General features: G+C 29.4%; 1 protein-coding gene across 1 annotated transcript; it reads left to right on the top strand.

Annotated features, from left to right (window-relative positions):
* The first annotated feature begins 6,103 nt into the window (after nucleotides 1–6,103).
* LOC129960624 (homeobox protein GBX-1-like) lies at nucleotides 6,104–23,189 on the top strand. The gene is made up of 2 exons (XM_056074166.1): nucleotides 6,104–7,193; nucleotides 21,025–23,189. Exons 1-2 carry the CDS (start codon nucleotides 6,920–6,922, stop codon nucleotides 21,459–21,461), a joined length of 711 nt encoding a protein of 236 aa, XP_055930141.1. The 5' UTR covers nucleotides 6,104–6,919; the 3' UTR covers nucleotides 21,462–23,189.
* The last annotated feature ends 3,460 nt before the right edge of the window (nucleotides 23,190–26,649 follow it).

The following is a 26,649-nucleotide window of genomic DNA, read 5'->3' as shown; positions in this document are numbered from 1 at the left end:
CCTACATAATTTCATACAAAGATTGATAAATTTGGTGGGAAGCATACTTACCACGGCCTTAGAAACTGTTAAATTGCAGTGGTGTAATTTTTCGAGAGTAATCTTTTAAAAAATATTCAGAGTTGCATGCATTTCTTCCGAGTCTTATTGAGTGGCAGATGATTCAGTTGTGTTTAGTGACATAATAGCAAAATAAGGGGTTGAGCAGCACTTAATCCAGTAACGGATTTAGTCAATTGAGGGTCTCTGTAGACTGAGTTTGTCTGTAATAGCGTCAAAGATGTTCTTATATTGATGAAAATTAATCAACCACTATAATCTTTAACTTTCCAAGGGCATCAAAGTTTGTTCGGGATTTTATCCCACAGGAAGTATAAAAAAAAAATATTGCAGTAGTCCAAAAATTCTGACTTGATATTTTGATGAAAATCCACTTTAAAGCTCTCGTTAACCCAGAAAATTATTTTTGGATTAGTTTAATTTAGTTTAGTCATACTAACGTCCCGTTTTGAAGCAACACTAGGATTATTTTGGGACGGACCTCGTAATTTTGAACCAAGGGTGATGATGAGGACGACACCTGAGCTGGCACCCCCTCTCCAAACTTCCACACCACACCAATGGGAAGACGTTTGACCCTGACAGATTTAACATTCACCAGACCCATTTACACTACGGTTCTTTGATGGAATCGGGTTATGAACCTGAAACCCTCTGGTTACGAAGCCGCGACCTTACCACACGGTCCTCAAATTATTTTTGGAAATTATGATTACTCGTTTGTGAACAGAATAACTTAAAAACACAACAACTTTTAAGGGTGAAATTAGGCCTGCATCTTCACACTAAAATTATCCATTCCCCGATATGGCAATTTGCCTAAAGCTTGGCTTCTTTTTTTATGGTCAAGATCAGAATAAGTTTGTTGTTATGTCAGACAGATTTTTATTCTGTTATCTGAGAGGGATCTCTTAGCTGATCACACAATGGCAAACAGTTTCAGATAATTCTCTGTAGAAATGGATAGTTGTCAAAACAAATGCATTTATCCTCGAGGATAAACGCTTAATTTAATAAATAATTATACTACTTAGTTTTTATTGTTATGAATTTTAGTTAGAGTTTGCTTCTTAATATAAGTTTTTGAAAGATAATTTAAACTACCCAGAAGGTATAAAATAAATGGAAATTTCACTTGTCGTGAAGGATTTTACAAATAATTAAATTATAGTTTACAAAAGACTTCCTATATTAAATGAGTTTTTAATTATCATTTGATTGCAGAAAAAAGGCAATCAGACTGACAAAATTACAAATCAAAGTACAAATCAAGGCGAGTACATCTGCTAGATTGAGAATATTTTTTTTTCAATAAAATTAGATTCAAATAGACATTACAGAAGAAAAAAAATCTGGCTGTTTTTGTGGACGCCCAACACTACGTAACAGGTTATTTTGTAAAAAGTGGAAATTTGCTTTAACTTTTTCTACTTGGAAATCTTTTTACTTTCTTTTATACGAAGAGTCAAAAAATCCAAACGCACATTTTAGTTCTCTCAATAACCGATGTGTCTGCAGAATCATAGATCTGTATAAATTTTGGATTCAATCCATCAATATATTTCATGTGCAAAATAAATCAAAAATACTTCAAGTTGTTTAAATGAAATTTTATATATGGCTAAAACTGTTAGATTTATGCCAAATTTTGAGCTCATTGGTCAATAGAGAAAGAATGTTTTATTCTCTTCATTGTATAAAAAGGTACGAAACAAGGGTCATTTTTTAATATAACGTCCGTTCTAAAATTTCATTCATGCACGAGAATAAGCGCATGCTCAAGCTCACAGTACCCGATATCATTTGAATTCATGATGCTTCGCCGTGTAAAGTTAAGAAAATCGAGTGTCCGACTTCATCAAGATGAAACCTGCTAATATTCATAGCTAAATATGCGAAATTTAAGACTGAGAGAAAATATAGGCAAACTATGGAAGTAAGGTCGAGAAAAAGTTATATCGTTACAGGAGATAATACGCGTTCACCTCTTCCATCATCTGAAAATGTTTTTGTGTGGTCGGCGTTTAGATATTGACGAAGAAATGAAAAGTAATTAGTTAGGTATTACCATTGGCGGTCGAGATCCACAAAGAAATCATCAGAAAATTGTTGCTCATGATGATAAATATTTCAACTGACAAAAGTATTATACAGAAAAATAGTAACCTGCATGTAGTATCAAAAAATAAATGCTTTTTTAATTCTCTTTTACTTGCTTTCATTTTTGTTTTAAAGCAAGCTTTACTTAAAAAAGCTCTTATTAAAACACTTTTTAATGCTTCTCAGGCATTTCGAAATCTAGTGACCAGCTTTCATTGCTTGATATTGAATTTCCATAGAGAATGACACAAATATGTTGGTCTTGCAAAAATGAAACGAGTTCCATTTTGGAAAATTTAAAAGCACTTCTGGCTCTCTCTTTTCTGTTTGAACATTTACTGCATCGTTCTTCCAGAGGCATTTCCATAACGGTCGGGACTCCAAAAAACGGTCGGACCTTTGGGAAATTTTACAAAAAAATCTTTGTAAAATTTCCCAAAGGTATTTTCGTCAATTTAAACATATTTCAAAATTGAAATAAAGAATTTCTGGACTTTGGCCATGATTGCACTGTATATCTTAACACATCGAAACAACATTATTATCTATATAGACAAATAATAATAAATTAATTGTTAACATACCAAAGGAAAATTTAATAAATTTATTCAGAAAACCTTCAAGAAGCGATTTAAATTAAAACCAAAGAAAGATTATTTTGGGGGTTTTGCTCAACTCGTGACGAGTATGCATTCCACGATTTAAAAATTCCAGTTGTCCTTAATTTTAATTTCATTATTACCAATTGAGTAACACGTAAATAAAAATTAGAAAAGTCAAATATTGCTTATTTTTTCTAATACTGGTACTTTTCAAGGCATTTTTCCTTATTTTTTATGCATTTGGTATCTTTATTGGCTTTAAGGAGAAAAGTTGAAATTGCTGCTTCGGACATTTTATTCACAAATCAATGTAACATTTTCGATAAAATCAAGTAAATACTTTTAGTTAATATGGACTGTTTAGCCAAAGAATATATAAACCCCACAACTGGCAAAATATCGAAAAATAAAAAACCAAATTTATACGATATACGGTGATCATCTACATTATAAGTATGATAAGATCTGGTTGGGAGGGATAAATAATTTGTCTGATTTTTATATGATCCCTCATAACAGGAAGGCAACATCGGTTCTGAAGTGTCTGTTGGAGAGTTCTTATGCTAAACGGCCATTCTTTTCCGATATGGCCTCCCCTCTCTCCATACTTATCTCATCTAACGACTGATTCATTCGCTAAAAAACCCGTTATGGCAGAAAGGGTGCAAAATATCCTCATAAACAATATTTAAGGGAGCTTCGCTTAATAGCCACTCAGCTTGCAGAAATCACTTTCAACAGCAATCAGTTTCTAAGCGACAGCTTGAACAAGGTTTTTTTCTTTTCTTGCTTTTTTTTTAATAAAATGAAAGGGATTTCCTTTTGCAAGATCTTGTATGTAATTGTATCCTGTTCATTTTAATACTTTCTCATGAGACAAATTTTAAAAATAAGGACCTAATGACAAAATATCAGATCCGAATGCTTTTTAACTAATATCAATAGCAGGTGTGTCTCCATGCTACCATGATTCGTCTCATCAGATCCATTTCGTCTAATTTCACATTAAAACAAGATCTACACGACTTACGGTGGTTTCGAAGTATTATCAGTTATTTCTGATTTATTTTTTATATGATACTAATATTTTAGATGCCTCTGAATTATATCTAACAAATTAAGGAAATGGGTAGCAAATGAATATTTTTTTCTGTGCAATGCACTGAAGTTCTTTAATTCAAATTAAATCCAAATAATTTTTATTATTGCTATTTTTGTAAATTCTGGTAATTGAATGAGTAACTTAAATAGCTCTGCCATTTTAAATGTGTGGTATTCATTTTGTGAATTTGGTTCCCCCTCCCCTTTTCGAAGGGGTTAAAATGATTTGTACAAAACGATCTCTCTTATTCTTCAAAAAGTACTTTCTTCATTAATTCTTCGCACATAATAAATTAAATAAACGAAACTTATTTCATAACATCTATTGTTCCAGGAAGCATAAGAAAACAAAAAAATAATCAATAATGCCATTTTTACAGTCTGGAAACAATTTGCAGATAAATGGGGTTTTTTTAGTGGATTGAAAATCCAAGCTATCCAAATGAAAGGATGCGGAAGAGTGAGAAATCATCCTTTCTCCCCAGGGAGCGTCCTCGGTCAAAACATGAACGAATCAGATTCTTCCATCAGACCGTCAGATGGCCATCATTATCCAATCATCGTCATCACGCCTAAAAACGTCATTGTAACAGTGGGTGCCAGCTCAAGAATTGAATTGTTATCGCTCGGAAACATTCTATTTACTCTTCCGTTAGACGCAAGGAGATCCTTCGATGTTTCTCCAAAGCAATTAGAGAATCACAAATCAAGGGAAAATATTTTTGAATTTAATTTTTTTACTAAACGGTAATTAATATTTGCTTCAAGATTATTTTTTTTATTTTCAAATACAATAAGTTGATAAAGAACATTAAAAACCCATTTCGGAATTTAATGAAACTGACAAAATTTCACAGCAGTAGTTTTATTAATTAGTAACTTATGCTTGGTAATTAGTAACTTATGCTTATTCAATTTACTTTGTATTAATGAAGTACCTTTCATTTGTGACTTAATAGGCTATGGTTGCGAATAAATAGATCACCGAACACTAATACCACTTATCACAAATGTTTCAGATTAAAACTGAAATAGAAATATTGAAAGGATTCAATGAAAAATTACTCACCGGATTTTCTGCTTAGTTTTTAGCATCTTCAGCCTGCAAATTTTATATATTTTTTTATAAATCTAGGATGTTTTTATCTTCAAAAACAATTGCTCGTCAAATTCATCATATGTGAAATTTTATATAATCTAATTGTGACTTATTTTCAGTTATTCTGTTTTTATTCATGAGAATCGATTTTTTTTATATGGTGATTGACATATTTAAGGTTCAAATGGGCCTCCAAGTCAATGCTTTACATATAATGATCTACTTCGTGTGAAAATTTTAGCATGGTTTCAATATATACTTCTTAAACTGCTTGGAGAAATTCAGTTAAATGGATTGATAACTTATTCTTATTTATTTAAATTTTTCTTAAAAAAACTGTTAATCTTCAATCTAATTAGAAAATCCCTTCCGTTTTAGGAATGTTTAGATTACACTATGAATAAATTGAATACTTTTGTTTAAGAATGCCACCTTATTCAATTATTATGTCCATGGACAGCTTGATTTTGGTTTAGTGATTCTATCAATGCATGCACGTTTGATGCACGAGTTAAATAATTAAGTATTATATTATTTCATAAGGCACAAGCGCAATAAGAGTTATATATAATTTAGGCTTCTGGTTATCAATGCTTATCTTAATCCCATGCTAGATTTTATATAAGTAATATTATCTAGATTAGAGCTTTTGTTTCAAATCCAGAATTACTTATACTTTCTCAAAAAAAATGAGTAATTAATCATTTTAATGCCATTGATATAAAAGCCAATTTTGGAAGATATTTTGTTTATTTAAAATTCGGTCAATATATTCTAATAATACATGAGGAGAGTCTCAGTTTTTTCAATGCAAATTTTCAAATAAAGGTGGTTGTTTCATTTTGTGTAACTATCGACAGTAAATATTCACAAATGACTTTATATATATATATATATATATATATATATATATATATATATAATTATTAGCAAAATCAAATAAATAATTGAAATCAATTCTTTCCCAAACAATTGAGGAAAAAACGGAAAATAAGCACCCTCTGTAGAGTCAAAAGTATTATTGGCATCCTTTTGGCGAACGTCTCGGGCGGGACGAAAAGTTCCTCTTGTGGCAACCCTGGAGGAAGAGATTTCGAAGAGCTCCTGAACTTCCCACTCCAATCGTCCGAGGAGGCGAGAAACTCCTCCTTTTTCTGCGCTCGTGGATAGAAATCGCTGATTAAAACAACAAAGGGCGAATGAGCCCAAACGAAACAGGAACTAATAGACGTCCAATGAATAGGCAACTTAACGAAATGCTGGGATGAAATTTATCTATTAAAGAGACTATTAAGGAAAACTTGGAATAGAGAGAGCGCCAACATTATTTCTAAATTAATGAAATGGAAACCGTTCTTCATTGCATAGACTCGGGCATTTCAAAGGATTCTTAAAAATGAAGTTGACATTACCTAATATTAAAAAAAGATCGCTAGACATTTTCTAAATTCCATTCGAGACCTTCAAAAAATAAGTGAAAATGAAAATAATTGTATAAAGTTCAAGGTTTTAGATTTCTACAGTGAAATGACTTTTCATCGGTTTATTAAGATGGTCAAGGCTCGACATTCGTTATTTCAGCTTACACTTACTGTTTGGATATGAATGAAAATCTCAGAATTAGTCTGGAATTTGATTAATAATTTGTAAATCTGTAACCACGTGGCTTCCATTTTGATTCGATATAATTGTCTCACCAATTAAAAAAATATTTAATTTGGTGGAAAAATTGAAAAACATTAACAATTTCTCAAAACCAAATACGTTTTGATATTTTGCTTTCAATGATTACCAAGTATGGACGATTAATGAACTAGAGACAAATGAGTACTTCTGTACTTTCTCCTTTCTTAAAGGACTTTTTAAATGCTTTGAGGACAACTGAAGTTGCACAAAACTTTTTGTTTATAGCTTAATCCGTTCTACTAACATCCTGTTCTTGGAAGTTTATTTTTCAATGCAACGCCTTTCGAATCGATCCAACTTTACTATCGATTCCTTAATATCTCCTCAAGTATCGAATCCCCAACCCCCAACAGTTCAGACCTTGTCCTTGCCCCTCTTCTGCAGAGGACTCTTCATTTTCCCCCGGGAGAATTTGGGGCATCTCCCTTTTTCCCCCGATGCTGCAACAAGATGTGCCACCGAGATGTCTTCTCCGGCTGCAACGATGCTCAATAAGGAAGATGAAAAATCAGCTGAGAAGATATGGGCTCTGGCGCCTGCTCCCAGTAAGTAGAAATCTCCGATATTGGTTTCAATTTTGTAATTTGATGCACACAAAACTTTATTTTAAATTAATACATTTCTTTAAACTTTGATTGTGAAGATTTTAGAAAAAGCAATTAATACTTGATATCTATCTCATCGAACAATCACTATAAAATAATTCAAAACGTTACTGTATAGTTAATCTCAACTAATAATGAAAGGGAATGTATGTGTATGTCACTGTCTATGTGTATGCGTTCGTTTGTGTCATTCTACAGGAAAGATTGAATGACCTAGTGTTACCACATTTGGTACATACATATTCTGAAGTGTAGGAAATCCAATTTGAAGAAGTCTTTGAAGTAATTTGTTTGCAATTTGAATTAAAAAATTCAATTGATTAAAAATTACTTTTTAATTATGCTTAATATTTTTTCGTGACAACTTCCAAAAATAATATTGCACGAAACTAATTTTTTTATCTATTTGAAATTTAAAAAATTTTAAATGGTACAATGCTTTTTCTATTAATACCAATTTAGTTGTCATGTATATTTTAATTTCGGTAATTAATTCTTTTCACGATTCTCAACAATTGATTTCATTGTTACAGTGAAATTTTTATTGACACATCAATGAAGATTTCAGCATTTTTTATGTCATTGTTGAAAGCTAACGGTGAAAGATTCTGCTTTTACATGAGAGATAAGAAAGTGAAATTACATTACCGCAAAAGATAATGAGCAATTTGATACAGAATTTTTAAAGCTTCAACTTTTATTGGAACTATGATATCATGAGATTCGATAGTATTAGAAAAGTTCAAGCTTAGACGTAAAGCTATTAAAATAGCGCGGCTTTACTTTCTGTCACAATATGATGATTAAAAATACTTTGTTGAAACAATTATTAAACAACCCGGCAAACTAACTGGTCGTCAAAGGTGGTAGGCGAAAATAAACACAGGAATCTTCTTACGTCAATTAACATAAAGTTTCAAAATGAATCAGAAGGTTTCAATTCACCATTCAATTTAAATAATTCTTTTTTGCAAGATCTTTCAATTTCTGATCGTTTTTACATGCTCTTATTAAACAATTTTTTTCATATTTATAAAGATGGTATTTTGATATATTTTTTTCACTTCCTGTTGTACTAGGATTATGAAACTTTGAACAGTTGTAGGTTAATTATGACAATACACCGCTTTCGTATCTTTAAGAATTTAATTGTCAGTTAATCTGTTGATTTTAATTCAATTTTGGTTTTCTGTGAAAGGCTCCATCTCATTTGGAATTGGAGGCAGATAATTTTCAAGATTCCAAAATAATTATTATAACGAACTGCAACAAACTATCTTAAAGAAAATAATAAAAATAAAAAGGTTTGGTGAACGTGTTTTCATAACCATGCTGTAAAACTGAAACTAATTGTTTTTATTGAAAACATAGATGTCAAAACCAAATCGTAAAAGTGTAGGCTCTGAAAGCAAAATTAAAAGATTACTAAGTCACAAAGTATTCTATAAGAAAGAAAATTCTTAAATATTCGTCAAAATTAAAATATATTTATATTACAAATATGGTTAAAGTTCTAATTTATTACCGTATTAGCTACAAGCTTCTCACCCATTTAAAGTTTAGTTTTGGTCTTGTCATTTTTGGTAAAAATTATTTTATTTTGTATAATATGTTAATAAAAGAATGTTTTTAAATCCCTTTTATCATTATTCCTTTTATTCAAATTGAAAACTCTTCTTGATAATGAATGACGAATTATGTTTTCTGAAGTTCAAATGATTTTAAAAGAATGACGAATGGAAGACAACTTCTCAATGCAACCATATTTATAATCACTGTCTTCTTTACAAATAATAAAGATGAATAGTGTGTGTGTGCTTTGCGTGCGTGTTCTATGCGGGCTCAATGGGTGAGACCGTTTAATCTACAGCTACTAAAATTGGCACATGTATACCTTAGAGAATGGGAATGTGCACTTGGAACCGATATTTTTGAAATTTTAATTAATTAAAAATAAAGTAAAATTTTCACGTTTTTTCGCGATAACTTCTGAAAATATTATTGCACAATACTTGTTTCTACACCGTTTCAGATTCTAAGGAATTATGTTTTTAATGATACCAATTCAATAATCGTGGCATTTAATGATGCATATTTAATAATCGTTTTCCTAATTTTTAGCATTTTTTAAAATTATTTTTTTTGTTTAATTTTTAACAATAGATTGCATTATTGACATGAAATTTTCATTGTTCCTTAAATATTTAATCACTATATTTTCATCCATTGGTGACAATTATGAAGAAGGATTCTGTTTAATATCTCTGTAATTTAAAAGAAAAAGTAAATTTTTGCTATACCGCGAAAGTTAGAAGAGATGAACCGGACAATTGCCTTTAAAAAGCGCTATGAGGTCACGGGACTGATCTCTATTAGGAAAGTTCATGATCATAATAAACAAAACATACGTAAAACAATTGCAATAATACGTCTTTTATGTCTGACTGTTTGACGAAATCATTGATATGAATTGACATCTAAGCAATTTAACTGATATTAAATACAACTAATATACCCAAACGAACCGGCTGGTTCGCTGTCAAAGAGGACTAGTCTGTACTAATAATAAAGAGAATGTGCATGTGTTTATGTGTTTCACAGGAGAAACCCCATGTTTTGGAGTGTGAAGATATGCAAATTGTTTTTTAATTAAATATTAAACGAAAGTTAGCCATATTTTGCAACAACTTCCGAAAATATTCCTGCAACATCAACGATTTTTACACTGCTTTAAAAATAAAAGATTACATTTTTAATGATGCCTGTTTAATCACTCTAAAATTTTTCAGTCTAAATTTTAATTAATTGTTCGAGATTTTTTAAGTATGCTTTACGAAAATATTTTCATTGTTATGAATGAAACCCAAATCATTTTTATTATTTCATCAAATATTTAATCCGACAATATTCTTCGATTGTTCAAAGCTAAGGAAAAAGAATTATCTTTAATATCTGTATAATTCATATCGCTATTACTAGTAGTATAAGTTCGTTTCAGTATAAGATCTGCTTTAAATAATTTTTATTTATTTCTTTACACTTAAAATGAAGGCTTGATTTTATAATCAAGCATTAATGAAAAGATTTTACACTTTTAAAACACTATTGCTCTTTACTGTGGCGTAATTTGATGTATAAAGACATAGATAAAAAAAGTAATGAAATGGCAGTACTATGAATAGACCGACTAAAGGCTCCTAAAATAATAATAATATAATATGTTGATCAAAATTTAAAGTTCAAAATATTTTGTTTGGGAAACACTCAGGAATATGCTGTATAAAATGTTTAAGGGAAACATTTTGCAATCATTAATCCAAACTGGTTGATACTAGCTATTAATTATAAAGGATAATGTGTGTGCGTCTGTGTGAATATTGGAGTTCTACATACCAAACCCTTTGATCTAGAATACCGGATTTGGTACAAGTATGTATATTTCGGAAAATAGAAATATGCGTTTAAAAACGATTTTTTAGTTAATTAAAAAATAAGCAGGATTTGACATTTTTCCTCGATTACTTTCCTAAAATATTATTGTGTCAAAATGATTTGTACACGGTTTAAATTTTAAAAACTGTTGTCTTAATGATACCATTTTAATTAATTTTAATATTTTTCCCTGAATATTGACAGTTTTTTTAAAACATTTTCTACATAATTTTTAATATTAGTTTTCACTGTTCCGATGAAATTCAAACTACTTTTATTACTTCATCAAATATTTAATTGCACAATTTTTCTTTTTTTTTTTTTTTTTTTTTTTTTTTGAAAGCTGAAAAAAGGAAGCATTCTGTTAATTATCTGCGTAGTTTATATGAAGAATAAGACAATAAAATTACAGTACCATGAAATATAACTTGCAATTAGGAAATCGGACTGTTACGTTTTAAAAGGCTCTATGGTATCATAGGACTTGATTCCAATGAAAACCTTCATGCGTCAAAAAAGCAGAACAAGTACACTTCATTAAAATGATACGACTTTAATATTTAGTTATATATAAAAGATTTTTAAAAAATTATGAATTACCAGTGTTCCGACGAACGAGGTGGGGGCCAAAGATGGCTAAGATAGAAATATAAATGCAGCAGAAATCAGAGCAGATTCAAGAAATAATAGAAATGCATTTTTAATTTGATATTAATCTCATGGTATAGATTTTGTATCTGATTCAAAGTTATATAAATTAGTTTAAATGACGGAATTTTATTTATTTAGAAAAAGAATTCATACTTTTTTAGAAATTTGTCCGAAGAATGGAGTCTTGAATTCCATATTTTTTTTTGTTAGTTGCTGCTAAATGTAAGGAATTATGAAAAGTAAAATATAGTTCTTGCAATTAAAGAAAAATATGTTCAAAATAATTTTTTTTTTGTTTTTGTTTTAATAGATGTAGATTTTGTCGAGAAAAAAAAAGCAAAGAGTAGACATGCTTGTATCGAATCAGTTGAATTTACTGCTATTGTAAATAAATTTAAGAATAACCACAAAACTGAATGCCTCTCTGATTATTTTACGCAGATCATGATACAATTTGAAATTATTTACAGTTAGCTTCCAAAATTAAACCATTGTTTCATTTCTATGTTAATCCTTCAAAATGCTTAATCTTGCTATTCTTTCAAAATAACTGTAAATTTAAAACCTTAATGGAATGCTTCTTATTTAATATATGACATTTTTCCGGATTTTAAAATTTTACATATATTTTTTGTAAATTTAGATAATGATGTCTCATAATTATTCTTCTATGATTAAATAATAATTTAGAAGACGTGAAGGTTATATTAAATTTTATAAAATATAGAATTCTTAAAATCAGTTTTTATATTTAAGTACTTCGATATTCGTTCGATAAAATATATTACATCAATACAATTCAGTTTTTTCACCTCGAAGCTAAAAATTTATAATTTGGGATTTCTGTCAAAGCAATTCTGTCAGGCAATTTCAAAGACATTTAATTTGTAAGTGAATGGAAAACTGAGGAGAAAAAAGCTCTACATCAAAGAGTAAAATACATCAAAACAACAGAAATTATCTGTTTCTGCTAATTTGTTTTTGATTCTATGTATAGCTAAAAATAGTAAATTTCCCCCTTCACGTCTTAGATATATGTTTATAAAGAAAAGCTGAATTTCCGTTCTTCTTTCTAAAAAACTAATTTTACTTATTATTGCTGAAGACCAACCTCAAATCAAAAGAATTTCGTTTTAGAAAATCTGAAAGATATCAATGAATTATGTTTGAATTATGTTTTTAAAATGATGAATAAGAATTTATCCATTTTAGAATTTGTATTGCATTTTTGATTTCTATGAACAGACATGACTTTACATATACGACTGTTTTTCTGAATACTCATGAAATCAGACGTAGGAAAAATAAATCATCGCTTGATGGTTCATTGAGTTGGCGATTTCATACTGGTAATTCTTATCATTGGCTTTTTTTCTCTTTTGAGCTGATCAATAGTGAATAAAAATCAGGCATTATAAAATTGAATGTCAATTTAGAATTTTAAACCTTCTTTGCATGAGGATGGAAATTTTCATCATAATATTTAGTGGGGAAAAAATTGTACTCAAAACTGGTGTACTGTAAATTAGTCGTTGCTGGTCACTTTTTTCACGACTATTGCGTAATAAGGAACGTAGCTGCTGTAAAAAAAAAAAAAAATAGAATATCACAATCATTATAGCGGGTTTGAATTTGTAATTCAGCTGTTTGTTGTGGTTGGAAGAAACGTGAGATTTCTTAAATATTTTTTATAATTAATCTGAGATTTTTTTTTCTTATAAAAGCGATAATGAGTGGAGAAATTTAGAAGAGAGAAACATTGAAGATTTTGTACTGAGCCTAACATGTAAATTTGCATGATGATGAATACTTCCAACATACTTTTCTTTAATTATTTTATATATTTATACAAGGAGTTTTTAAAACATTTTTCTTTTAATCTAGAGCATGAATTATATCACCCTGATTTATTTCACAAGAAAAAAAAACATGCATAGAAGGATTAATATTGAATCATATTAAATTATTAAGTGTTCGTTCAAAATTATTATGGATCAGTTACTATAAGGGAACTAATTAAAAATTACTTAAGAAAAATTTTTTTTCTATAAATTGATTTCACAGTTTTTTTTAATTTTTAATAATTATAATAGAAATATTAATTGATATAAGAATTATTTTCACGATAAGAATGACCTCTGATGTTAGCAACCTATGGTATTTAACAGCGCAATTTATTAGGTTAGGAGAAAAAAGCTCAAGTAGATTTTTGCATCTCTAGAATGAAAAAAAAAAAAAAAAAAAAATCCCCCAACTATTGCGTAGAGATTTCAGCCTACAATCAATGAAAAAAATTTTAGTAAATTTAAAGAAAGCCTTGAAAAAATCCTTCAACATTTGTATAATGTAATAATAGGTCTTCTCTAAAAACAACATTTTAGCTCGAGTAAATTTATTTACTTCTAAGCAACATAAGAAGTCTAAAAGATAAGGTGTCACAAACTAAGTAGCGGACACAGCTTTTTTTTCCCGAATTCACTCCAAACATGAAATAAATCATCTCTGGTTCAAAATACTAATCTGATTTCCTTTTATATGAAATCAGATTAGTATACTGAATACTAAAATAATATCGAATCTATAAAATTCAGAATATACTGAATAATCAGTACACTGAATCAATAAAATACTGAAATCAGAAGATTCATCGAATGTAATTAATATTATTAACATATTTCTTTGATGAGCCAATCAATATTCAATAAGCGTTCGTTTCATACAGTTTTCTATAATTTTTCTGCTCTCTTGACCAGTTCACATTATTCCTTTTCCTGGAATATAACATTAAATAAATAAATCGAATTGCTTAATCAAACATAATGAAACGCTTCTTTTTTTAAGCTTCATTAGCCATCCGGGGGTTTTTAGTATTAATGTTGCAGTATTTGATTAAAATGGGAGTATGACATTCCCCATACTTTTGAATTGAGAGAAAAATAAATTATATCCAAAAGAGAAAGAAATTCAATGTTTTTAAAGAAATTTCTATTTATTTGAGTTTTTAGAAACTTATTGATGATTGAAAACAGTGAAAAATCACAAAATATTGTTTCCTTTAACCGCAATGTCATCAATAAGTTTATTACTATCAATAACCGATACCCATATCCATTGAAAATTGTCATAGTCCGTTCCGGACCACTTTATTTAAATCTTCCTAATTTCCCTCTTTCAAAAACTATTGAACTACTATTCCCACGTGACTAGACACGGATTACTCTTTATTCTCCTTGTAAAAGCTGGTCTCCTTTCTAGCAATAATATTTAATGGTAACACATGCGATATATTTGGATTACTATTTAGCAAATGGCAAATATATCTTAATTATTATTTTAAAATCTAGAAATATTCAAACATCATGATAGAAAGTTTAAAATGTGTTCAATGTCTCCCACAGACGACTCCAGAAATAAAAAGAATAATTATTTGACCCGAATCCTCTATCATTGCTCAATATATACGTACAGCAGATTGAGTATATGAAAGTCAATGAATAGAAGCAGGAATTAACCGCTTAGCATGAATTGGATTCCGATTAACTAGCGAGTAGGGAAATTATAATTATTTGACTTTAACCTTTACCGTGCCTCTTTATTAAATCGCCAGATTGTAGACTAAGTAGATGAAAGCCAATGAATGGGAGTATGAGTTAGCCGCTTAGCATGAATTGGATTCCGATTAACTAGCGAGTAGGGAAATTATAATTATTTGACTTTAACCTTTACCGTGCCTCTTTATTAAATCGCCAGATTGTAGACTAAGTAGATGAAAGCCAATGAATGGGAGTATGAGTTAGCCGCTTAGCATGAATTTGATTTCAATTAACTAGAAAGGAGGAACATCATAATTATTTGATTGTACCCTTTATCATTACCTGCAATGCCCCTCGATTAAATTACAAGACTGCAAATGGGGTTGATGAAATCCAGTAAATGGAAAAGAGTTGACCATTTAAATGAATTTGTATTCTGTGTAAAAGAAATTAGTTGAATTTATTTAGTCACTTATCAACAGTTTGAATCTTACTCATTATACATGCTTTTCAGTTCATTTAATGTTAGACTAAAAGTTTTCAGAAAATTTGGACTAACATGAAAGAGACTTTCTGATCGAATGGTTGCACATATGGAATAACATGAAATTGAGCTGAGATTTTTCAGTTTGCAATAACAATGATTTTTAAAAACTAGTATTCGCGTGTTGATAAAATCATAATTTAAGGAAAATTCAATTTAAAGGGCTATAAAAAAAAAGAGAAATGATAGTTTACAGTAAGTATTAAAACTCATTATCAAAAATATCGCTCTATAATGCTATATTTGTACAATTATGAAATAAAAAATAATAACAAAGAAAAGATTTTATATTTTGAACTCGTCTTAACCTCTTGCATTTTATCAAAGAAATAAAATATTTTTATTTTCCGAACTGGAATTTTAATAATAGTCATATAATCTTTTTTTTTAATCATGATTATTGGTCCATTTAATAATATTCTTAATTGGTTAATAAAATATTGACATTTTTTTAAAAAGTCAACTAAGTATATTTAACAAAATCAAGTATTTTCCTTATTACTCTTTAGATATGCCCTTTGTCCGATATTTCTTTTTCTGGAAAAACTTCTATTTTTAAAAGTATTTTCTTAAAAGTTAGTGATTGGAGGCAACTAACAGAGATTTATAAACTTTGTGTTTCATGATATTTTTTTTTTAAACCAATAATTGTTTGAAAAATGGCGACATAAGAAAATATGTGAATCCTTCAACTTATTCCGGTAGTTGACGCATGGATAGAAAGGGTATTTTTAATTCAAAAGAATCAAAAAATGACCTTAAATATTTGTATTATAAGCTATGTGTGAAGCTATGATTTGTCTTATATGCATCAACATTTTTCATTAGAATAAGAAAATGACAAAAAGAATTCAAATAAAATTTTAATTTATTTTAAAGTATCATTTAATTAATACAAAGAAAAATTCAGGACTGGTTTAATTTGAATTATTACCTACATCAGCGTTAGAAAGGTCAAATACTGGACGTAGTTTGAAATAATGTTATCTTCTCACGCAATCTTATCTTATGTTATCTTATCACGCAAAATCTTATCAAATTAACCTACTCTAACTACCAAATGGATAATTTCTTATTTTCCAAAATTTTAAATAGAATTATAAAGTGCAATTGATAACAATATTTACATAATTTTTACTGAAGGACACATTTTTAGAAGAGCAAAGTATTCTAGTTTATTAATTAAGATTCATTCGACATTTTTAAAGAAATAATTCAATCCTTTTAAGATAATATCAGAGTGAATAAACACAAACTTATTTAAAAATTTAATACATTTGAAAGTTAGACGAAGTTGGATTCAAGTTTCTAAATTATTATGCTAATTACAAGAACCAAATCATTACTTCCAATTGTTTTTTCTTTTACTGAGACTGAATGCAAACTTATCTTTTATATGAATCGCTGTGATTATTGTTATTCATTTGAACTCTTTTGCAACTATCTGAAACGATGGCTAACTTTCAACATAACTTTTTTATACAAAACTTTTAATATACAAATTATGTTTTCCTTTAAAGCGTTAGAGATAGAAGATGAGCACAGTTTAATTATGTAATTTAATATTTTGCCATATAGCTTGATCCCATGCGATTAATTTTTTTTCAATCCTCAAATTATTAATCCTATAAAATCCGATGCTAATCATCAAATTGTTGCTCATTACTAGTAAATGATTAATTTACAAGTGAAAAATCCGGTATAAGATTTTTGAAAACAGATTTATGTATTCACAAAACAATTTCAATGAAAGAATTTAATGAATGATTAGATTAGAATTTTTGAAACAGTGTTTATCAACTTCGAAGTATGCCATGATAAAGCCATAATAAATAAGTTATATGCCTTTTTTTTAATGTTCCTTCAGATTTAAAGACCATCAGACATAATGAAATAATTGTATCATAATACGAAATGTAAAACAGTTTCATTAAAAATTAAATAGATTGACCATGTATCTATATAATCTACGTGGCATCAAAGCATTTATATTCTTTTTACAAAGCATCGATTATTTGAACGTTTCAGTTCCAAACTTGTCAAGCCGCATGCACCGAATACCTGCATTTAGGATATGAATATTAAAAGTTGTGTATGATGAATGAGACTGTAATTTAATATTTTTCTCTACATTTAATAGAATTGGCAAATGTCAGCTGCTGAACAAAATATTTCAGCTGAATATTCTTCGAAAAATACCAGAATATTCAACGTTTTTACTTTCCCATATACGAAGTATACAAAGAGAAAGTATAGCAATTGTCAAAAATTCTAAGTCGAAAATTTCACGAATCGCCATGTTTCAGACTTATCTAAATTCGAAAAACACATTTTTGGTATCCTGTCTGTCTGCCTGCCTGTGAATCTGTTGACTTAAAAATGTTTTGAACTAGACAAATGAAATTTGTTATATCGTCTTTACACCCAATTGTTAGATTTCAATCAAGTTTTGAACAAAACCCATTCACAGCAAATCTGCCTGTCCTTTTATCCGAGTAGAAAGGAACACGATTATGACAAAACTAAAGAGCTAAATAAGTAACGTAAAGGTTAGCCGTCCGTCTGTATATCCATCCATATTTCTGTATGCATGTAAGCGCAATAATTAAAAAACTAATTTGGTTGACATTTTTAGCATCTAAATGTAGATCAATTTCAAATTTTTTAAGAACATCAATAAAAAAAAATGGCTCTCTGTCGGTATATACTTCCATATGTATTTTAACGTGATAACTGAAAAACGTAATGACTCAGATAAATAAAATTTGATAAGCGATATTATGACCACAATTATAGTTCCGAGTTCATTTTTGGTTTAAATCGGTCGGATTAAAAAGACAAAATACAATTTGGTTTTCTGGTACTCACCTCATCCCAACAACTAATCAAGGATCACACGCTAAGAAGTTGTTTTTTATTACTATTGAACGCCACTGGCTTGCGGTTAATAATACACAACTACCGGTTCTCCTTACTATGCTACGAAGGCCGGAACCCTCATATGCAGTACTCTAAAAATAAATATCTGAATACCCATGGAGCTCACTTCCTTGCCCTAGGCCACAATTTTATGACTATGTGAGGAGGAGGATAATTAGAGAGTATGTGAGAAAATTTAATTGGAGGCACTCCAGCTGCTTCAAAAGAAGATTATTGGAAGAAGACCTGTGACAAAACGGAAAAGTCTCTTCTTTTGAAATCCTTCGCAATCCCTATTTTTACCTTGCTTGCTGTCGTAGTGGCTTAGTGGGTTCGGCTAGAGGTCTTCTGGATAGAAACCCAATTCTACTAGAGATCAGTCCTATAAGCCTCTTTATGTTGGTCTGGTGCATCCCCAAGATGCTCAGTATTAGGAGGTCCGTCCTAGAATAGCTCACGTGCTGCTTTAAAATAGGACTTTATTTTAAATAAACTAAACTAAGATCTACTTTGATTATCATCTCACAGTATTAGAATTCAGACTGCTCTCCTCCTCTTCGAAAACTTGTAAATGGAAGGCACCATTTACAATCAAAATTTCAATTCAGTCGTAAAGTATTTATTTAAAATATTCATCTTAGTAATAAAGCCTTTTTATTTAAAATTATTGATTTGTTGCCTTTTCTGGAATTGTTCAACTAATTTTGAATTATGTTTTGCATTTTCCTTCGAAATTCTTTTCAAAAAGAAGTCTTTCTTCATCTGAGGTGTTTTCAATTGATTTTAAGAGGAATAAAAAAACACCAAAGAACTAAAAAAAAAGAGAGAATAAGTACTTCATAAATATTCAACGAGAATGATTTATTAAACTATAAATCTACTCATTCTTAGAAAATTAATATCTTGAAAAGAAAGAAAACTGTCATTCCTGTTAGAAATATTTCTATCGTTTTTGAAACTTTATTTTATTTCCTTTATCTTTCGACAACGTTGAGAAAAATAGAGGTGTTAGAATGCTTGTTTTATTTATAGTTTTCCGACATGGAAAATATTTTTGTCTTTTATCATGTGAAAACATGATGTTGCTTTGGGAAGGGGATTTATTATGTCGAAAAAAAATAGCCAGATATAAATATAAAAACCATGGGTCGTTGGAGATTATCAACTGTAGAAATAGGAACTATAGAAAACCATAAATATCAGAAAAAAATAAAAATTCAAATGATCCATATAGGAAAAATCAGCTTGAATGTGAATTGCAAACATCTGCTTTTAGTCATACTATGTCTCATTTAATTACTCATTATCTAATTTATGTCTTATCTAATTACATTATTTAAAATATCTCTGTAATAAGATTATGGTATGAAGATTAATCTACTGTTTTCAAACATTTTAGATAGTCCGATTCCTTCCTGCATTTCATGTGACCGTTCCGACCATCTCTCGGCAATTAAAAATTAGATTACAAAACAAAAATGTTTTCGCATTGTTGCATGAAATAGCCGTTAACAAATTTCAATTATATATATATATCTTTAAACAAGCGTATTACTCTTTTTTCCTCATACAAAATATAATATTCAGTAACAAAAAAGGACGAAGAGTTTTAACTTTTCAGTCCTGACAATGAACCGTAATTAACAGTCTTCATATTTCAACACAAATGAAGGAAAATCAATTTATTTCTTAACGAGGTAACTGATTCCCGATATCTGAAGCGCTTTAATATCTATATAAAAAGCTAATATACGTGATATAGAAATTTTACTTATTGTTGGTTGGCAACAATGAAATGTAAACAAAGCGTCAAATAAACATTTCAAACAGCTTCATTGAACTTTTTTACAGCTGTACTTAATTGAACAGTACTCCATTCAGTCAGAGAATAGAAGAAAACAAGACGTTAGAAACAAGCATCAAAGATAAATCGAGCTCGAAAATAGGCTTAACCGTGCCAGATGGATAATAGTTACTACTTGCGTATGGAAACTTAACAAAATCATTATCTTACACAAATATTTTATAATAAATGTTTTAAAAAAATACCTTTTTAATAATATTGATTGCACTATATATTTTTCTTTAATTTCAATATTCTTTTTATTTACTTTGTTTCAATTTGCAACAAATAGTCCATTGCACTGTTGCTATTAATATTGAAAATTGCCTTTCTTTGGACTTGCATTCGAAATATGATTTTCACTTCTGCTTTTACTTCACAGTACATGCATTTTTTAATTTGCTTCTCGTAAATTTGTAGTGGAATGAAATTAAATAAATTCGTGTCTTCCAGCTGTATTAAATAACAAATTGAAATTTTTTTAAAAGTATATTCCAGAATTAACCCTTTTACTACCTAAAAAGTCAATAATTTGAGTAATCAAGCAGGTCATCAAAGTCGGCTAGTTTCCGATTATCGTAGCATTAGTCTCTAAATGCTACGATATTTGACATGTTAAAAATTATTCTCCCATAAATTATTTTCAGCTTTTTATGGATGGATTTTAAATGTAAAACAGGCATATTATATAAATGAAAAAGGCGCATATATGAAACAGATTGTTATAAATGATAACATAACCCAAAATAGAACAAGGCATCCGCTTATTATTTTAAAAAAATAACATCTGCATTTTTTTATTACTAAACTGTTCAAAAATGGTACTAAAAATCTTTCATTTCCTCTCAGGCCGCCAGCTGTCTCCGGATTTCTCCCACACCAGTGAATCTTCGGACGGGGACGAAGCAGCGAGGAGCCCCGTCAAAGGAGCGGCGGCTTACGGCGACGGAGTGCTGGCGTCGGTCGGGGGTAAAGCCCGCCGCAAGCGCACCGCTTTCACCAGTGAACAACTCCTCGAACTCGAAAAGGAATTCCACTCCAAAAAATACCTTTCCTTGACCGAACGCTCCCAGATCGCCCATTCTCTCCAGCTGAGTGAAGTGCAAGTGAAAATCTGGTTCCAAAACCGGCGTGCGAAATGGAAACGAGTGAAAGCAGGCATTCCATCGGGCAGGATCCCGACGAATCCCAACGCACCCAAGATTGTAGTGCCCATTCCTGTCCACGTCAACCGAATAGCTATTCGAAGTCAGCATCAACAGTTAGAGAAATCGGGTTCCAGATAGAATGGCTCACTCTAAAGGGATTAAAGATAGGCAGTAGAAAAAAGATTGTCATTGACATTCAATTTTCTTTGCTTCTAAATACTAATAGTGAGGATATTCGCCGAACTTTTCTTTAATTTTAATCTGCAGTTAAATGGAAAACAATATTAGTAACAGACAATTTATTTTTTCTAAGAAAGTAGGGTATTAGTATAACTATGCAGCAGCAATACAATTAAATCAATGAATTATTTAAAAAAAAAAGAAAATGATTTTTTTTTAAAGCGGAATAGTTAGGAAATCTTGGCTACTCTTTTCGAAAAAATCAGTTACAGATTAAAAAACTATAATCCATATTTTCTTAAACTTTATAAATATAATTTTTAATCGACTTTAAGAAATCTTGACGTTGTAATAGAAAATGAATCATTAATAACCAACGAAAAGGATTCTAAATATTCAAATAACTGTTTAATGAAATCAAAAACTTCTGTAATAGTCCGTTGCGATTTCCATTTTATATTTGGAATTAAATAAAAACTTAATTAAATGTACTTTCATCGAATTTAAAAGATAAAATATTTCATTTGTTTCATTTTTACTCAATGATAGAGCATATATTTCTTTCGTGAAGAAAGCAACACTCCATTTAGGCTTTATCCAGGAATCATTTTGATCACTAATTGAGATTCACAAGTTTCAAAATAACACTTTGGGATTCATAACGGCGATAATCGATCATTTATTGCTGTTTTTTGTAGCTGCATGCAATCTTAAAAACCTACGATACTTTTTTGTTACAGATTCGTAACTTTATTCGTTTGTTTTATTACTGCCAAAGAATGTGCTCGTTCATTTTGAAAAAAATAAAATGATAGATAATAGGGTAATAATTATTTCGAATGAAGTGTGGAAAAGATTCCTCAGGTGTTCAAAAGTACTCAAATGCGCTATCATAATAAAAGGAAGTATTGATGGCACAGAAAATTTGCAATTCATTCACACGTCCTACTTTATCAAGTCTTTGCAGTGCTTTCCATCTCAGTATTTTTCTCCTCCACTGTACTCAAAAAATAACTCATATTTATTTCATTTATATCTTCCTGCATATAGTGTTTCTCATAGAATAAAAGAAGAATTAATTCTTCGACTTCAATAAAAAAAATCCGAAAACAAGATAGAAATTTTTTGTTGGACTAAAAAAAAAAATATATATATATATATTGATAGAAATTTTTGCTTTACTAAACAGTGTTATCGATTCAGTCTCTAATAAAGGATATCAATACTGCAAAGACTATTTAGAAACAATGTGATTTCTAAACCTGAAATCTGATAAATGCCTTGGCTCATGCGTTATTATCTCAGGAAGCTCAAAATACGAAGTAACTGAAAAGAAAAACAACTTTAACAAACCTTGCGACTGATTTTTGTTTAGGCAAATGTGACACTTTGCAGTTATTGACAGAGTGAATCATAATGTCATGGACATTTGTTTGTGTGACAAACCTCTCTATTGAGAATGAAAAATACTTACTGAAGTGTGGTAAATAAATTTTCTAGATACAAATGTATCCTTGAAAATTTATGTAAATCACCTGATATAAAAAATCAAAACTTGTACAACGAGTTTTATTTATCATCAATTATTTGTATGTAAATGTCCTTTTTCCTTTCTTGTGCTTGAAAATGTTTTTCCTTTTTTCCTGTAATACTCTTTGGCAAACACATTAAGCAAAATTGAATAAAATACTTCTACAGCTATAACTTGGTCTATTTTCCACAAGACAAATCACCATTATAAATATGATGACATTCCCCAATTATAATTTACACTTACTATTCCATATTGAATTTCGAAATTAGAAATGAATTATTTATGAATTTCGAATCCAAAGTATTGCTAGAAATGTTCTTTTTAATTGTCAACTTTTGAGCTGCCAGTCATGTTTCATATGACTTAAAAATATTTTCATACATATTTTAATAATGTTTTTTATACAAATGTTATTTTTCTCCTTGGTTCCAACCTATTCTTAAAGAAGCAAATGACTGAGGAATTACATAGCACACTTTGAAGACTACTCATTGTTGTTGATTTTCTTCATTCGAAAGAGAAACAATTGATTCTTGGTTTAGAATAAGACCAATGAGTAGTTCGCAATTCGTCAAAAATTGAATAGGAAAATTATTTTATAGAAAAGTTGAGAATATTTATTTCTATTAAAGACATTTTATAGAAAAAAATTTTTTAAAAATAAATGCAGACTGATGATTATATTAATATTGAATAGTACAGGAATAAGTTATTTCACCATTTGAGATACATTCACGAAATGTAAAAGAAAAAAATCCGTGTTCTTAACACACCAATTAAATTTTCAAATCACGGTCATCTGAACTCAAAGTTGAGTCGTTTCAGAATTATGTAATGTAATTAATCAATGTTCAAAATTATGTAATAAAAGCTGTTTATAAATGTCTCAGATGCCTGAAACATGCAAAATATGTAGAGAAATTTTAAAACACATCTTATGAGTAGTTTAAGTCCCTAATTGTGAATTTCCAAGATTTCTTTATGCTTCGAATCGGGATATTTTTAAATTTCTAACTAAGACATTCAAACACATTACAATTCGATACAAGAGTAAAGAGTACTCTATTAACATATCCATAGTTCTATGGTCTCCAAGCTGAGTCAATACAACAACAGAAGCGTTAATCTAACTAAATAATATAGAAAACAACACAGTTGTTTCGAATCGGGATATTTTTAAATTTCTAACTAAGACATTCAAACACATTACAATTCGATACAAGAGTAAAGAGTACTCTATTAACATATCCATAGTTCTATGGTCTCCAAGCTGAGTCAATACAACAACAGAAGCGTTAATCTAACTAAATAATATAGAAAACAACACAGTTAAGTGGATAAAAGAAAAGAATCAAAACGAGCAGCAAAAGTAGCAGATGTTTTTTCTAAGATAACCGCTGGTGATCCACGAAACTATAGAAAAGAGATTCCCGGCTCAGCTATCGCCCTCACCATATGGCCATAGCTTAATATGACGCGATCCACCTCGAAAATAGTCCTCATGATACTTCAGATATAACAAATATAAATTTCCCTCTGAAATTGGAGAAGAATTCAAGACCCCCGTGGCATGTGCACAATGTTGATAATTAATGACCATATCAGGTATTACCATGTTTCCATCTAAAATTGGCATCTTTAATGGAACTTCAGAAGCGTATTTTCATCACATAATTTCAAAGCTTGCAAGTCCTTAAAGTTTCTATCCAGTCGTTATAATTACTTTTCAGAATCTGAAAACAACACGCTATAATTAAAACAAGCTTATAAAGATAGCTATTTATTGCTTTATGACAGGCGATGAGGTTTAACAATCTGACTGAAAGTCTTGGAAAAAATGCGAACCAGGCTTACTACTATTTTAATTGACGCAATAATGAATTCTAATGATATCACTTTCAAAAGAAATTCACTACTTAAAAGCACAGAAATATGGAATAATTAAATCACCCGTGAATTGAATGTAATTATTGAAATGAATGAAAAAGATTTTCGAAACCGTTTCGTTATAAATGTTTCTTTGTACCAGTTCATAAAAAACATTTCATTAGTTGAAAAACTTACTAAATGGAGAACAAAATCATTATCAATTTCATCAGTGAAAAAGAGGATTAAGTAACTGAAACCAGCGGCTGAAGACAAAACAAAAACAGAAAAATACATCTAGATTTTAATACTGTAAGATATTCATTATAACCTTGCATATTTAATTAAGTCTTTTCAAGATTTAAAAAAATTCTAAATGGTAGATTAAACACCAAAGAGAATCTGAAGCGTCACATTTCTTCAAAAGTTTTATTACAACATTTAGTACTTTAAAATAGGCCTCTCATATGAAAATGAATTGTTGTGTTACAAGAAAAAAAAAGTGAAAATAAATTTCAAATTACTTTCATTATATCTCCCAGGGTCTTTGTTTAATATGTTTTATTTTATTCATACATTACTACATTTCGATATTACTAGAGTTTTAATGAAAAGAATAATTTTAAACTTTAAAAAAGAATAAAATCAAGAAATGGATTAAAAAAAATACTAAAGCCAATTGCTATCTTTAACTTTTCTAAAACTTTTCGATTCAAATTTGGAAACGTGTTAAAAAAAGAAAGCAGAAGAAATTTTTTTAGGTGATAGTTTATTTCGAAAACACTCCAAAAAAATTAATTTTTTACATATCAAATTAAGGATTCTATTTAAAATAAACTCCTTTTAATAAACTTCAAATGAGTTCCATTGACCCACTTCAAATCACTGTACCAATCTGACGTGTAGAATAGTTTGCTCCTTTTTAAAAATTTCACATTTAAAACTTCATTAATAAGCTCTGCTTTTGTACACCGATTCAAAGTTCATATATCAGGATGTAGTACATGGAAATCAACCGAAACTACTTATCCCAATCAGAGTTTAAATCTGTCAGTATAGTAGCAGATGGTTCATTTGTCCATTTTTCATTCATTGAAGCTTGCTGTTGGCATAAAAACCTTCCTTTCTAAATTGTGTCGGTTGAATATTATTATTTATTTCTCTCACTCGAAAAAAATTCCGTCTTTCCAACCTCATGCCATTCTAAAACATAAGTAATAATAAATTACAATTATGTCTTATGTGTTTTGTGAATATTAATTCAGAACAATCAAGATGTATTTGACTCCTAACTGATAATTTTTTAAATCTAATTACAACATATCTAACATTCATTCAACATACGTACGTGAGTTTCAAGGATTTAAAACAAAGATAATATTTTAAAGGCTTTTGAATAAACCGTAACAGTTTTATATACCTTTCAATGATTGAAATACTTTATTCTGAATCCTACTGTACATTAAATTACTAACGAATGTATTTCTAAGCGATTGGAAAACTCATATACAGCAGTTAAAAATTATTTCTAGTGTTATTTCTAAATAGCACTCTTTCAATTACGCTTCTGAAAAATACTGAAAACAAGTATACTTGTTTATTTTCCCCAATTATTTTCATGGCCATTCTTCAAACCAAACGACTTTTGCAATTTTCAATATGCGCATACACGGAAAAATAAAATAAAGAAATATTCTACAAAAGTAAATATTATTTCAGTCTTAATAATAATTTCTTATTTCTAAA

The sequence above is a fragment of the Argiope bruennichi genome, chromosome X2, assembly GCF_947563725.1.
Source record: "Argiope bruennichi chromosome X2, qqArgBrue1.1, whole genome shotgun sequence".
Taxonomy (NCBI): domain Eukaryota; kingdom Metazoa; phylum Arthropoda; class Arachnida; order Araneae; family Araneidae; genus Argiope; species Argiope bruennichi.
The sequence above is the reverse complement of the archived record's forward strand: the minus strand, read 5'-3'. Positions and strand labels throughout refer to the sequence as shown.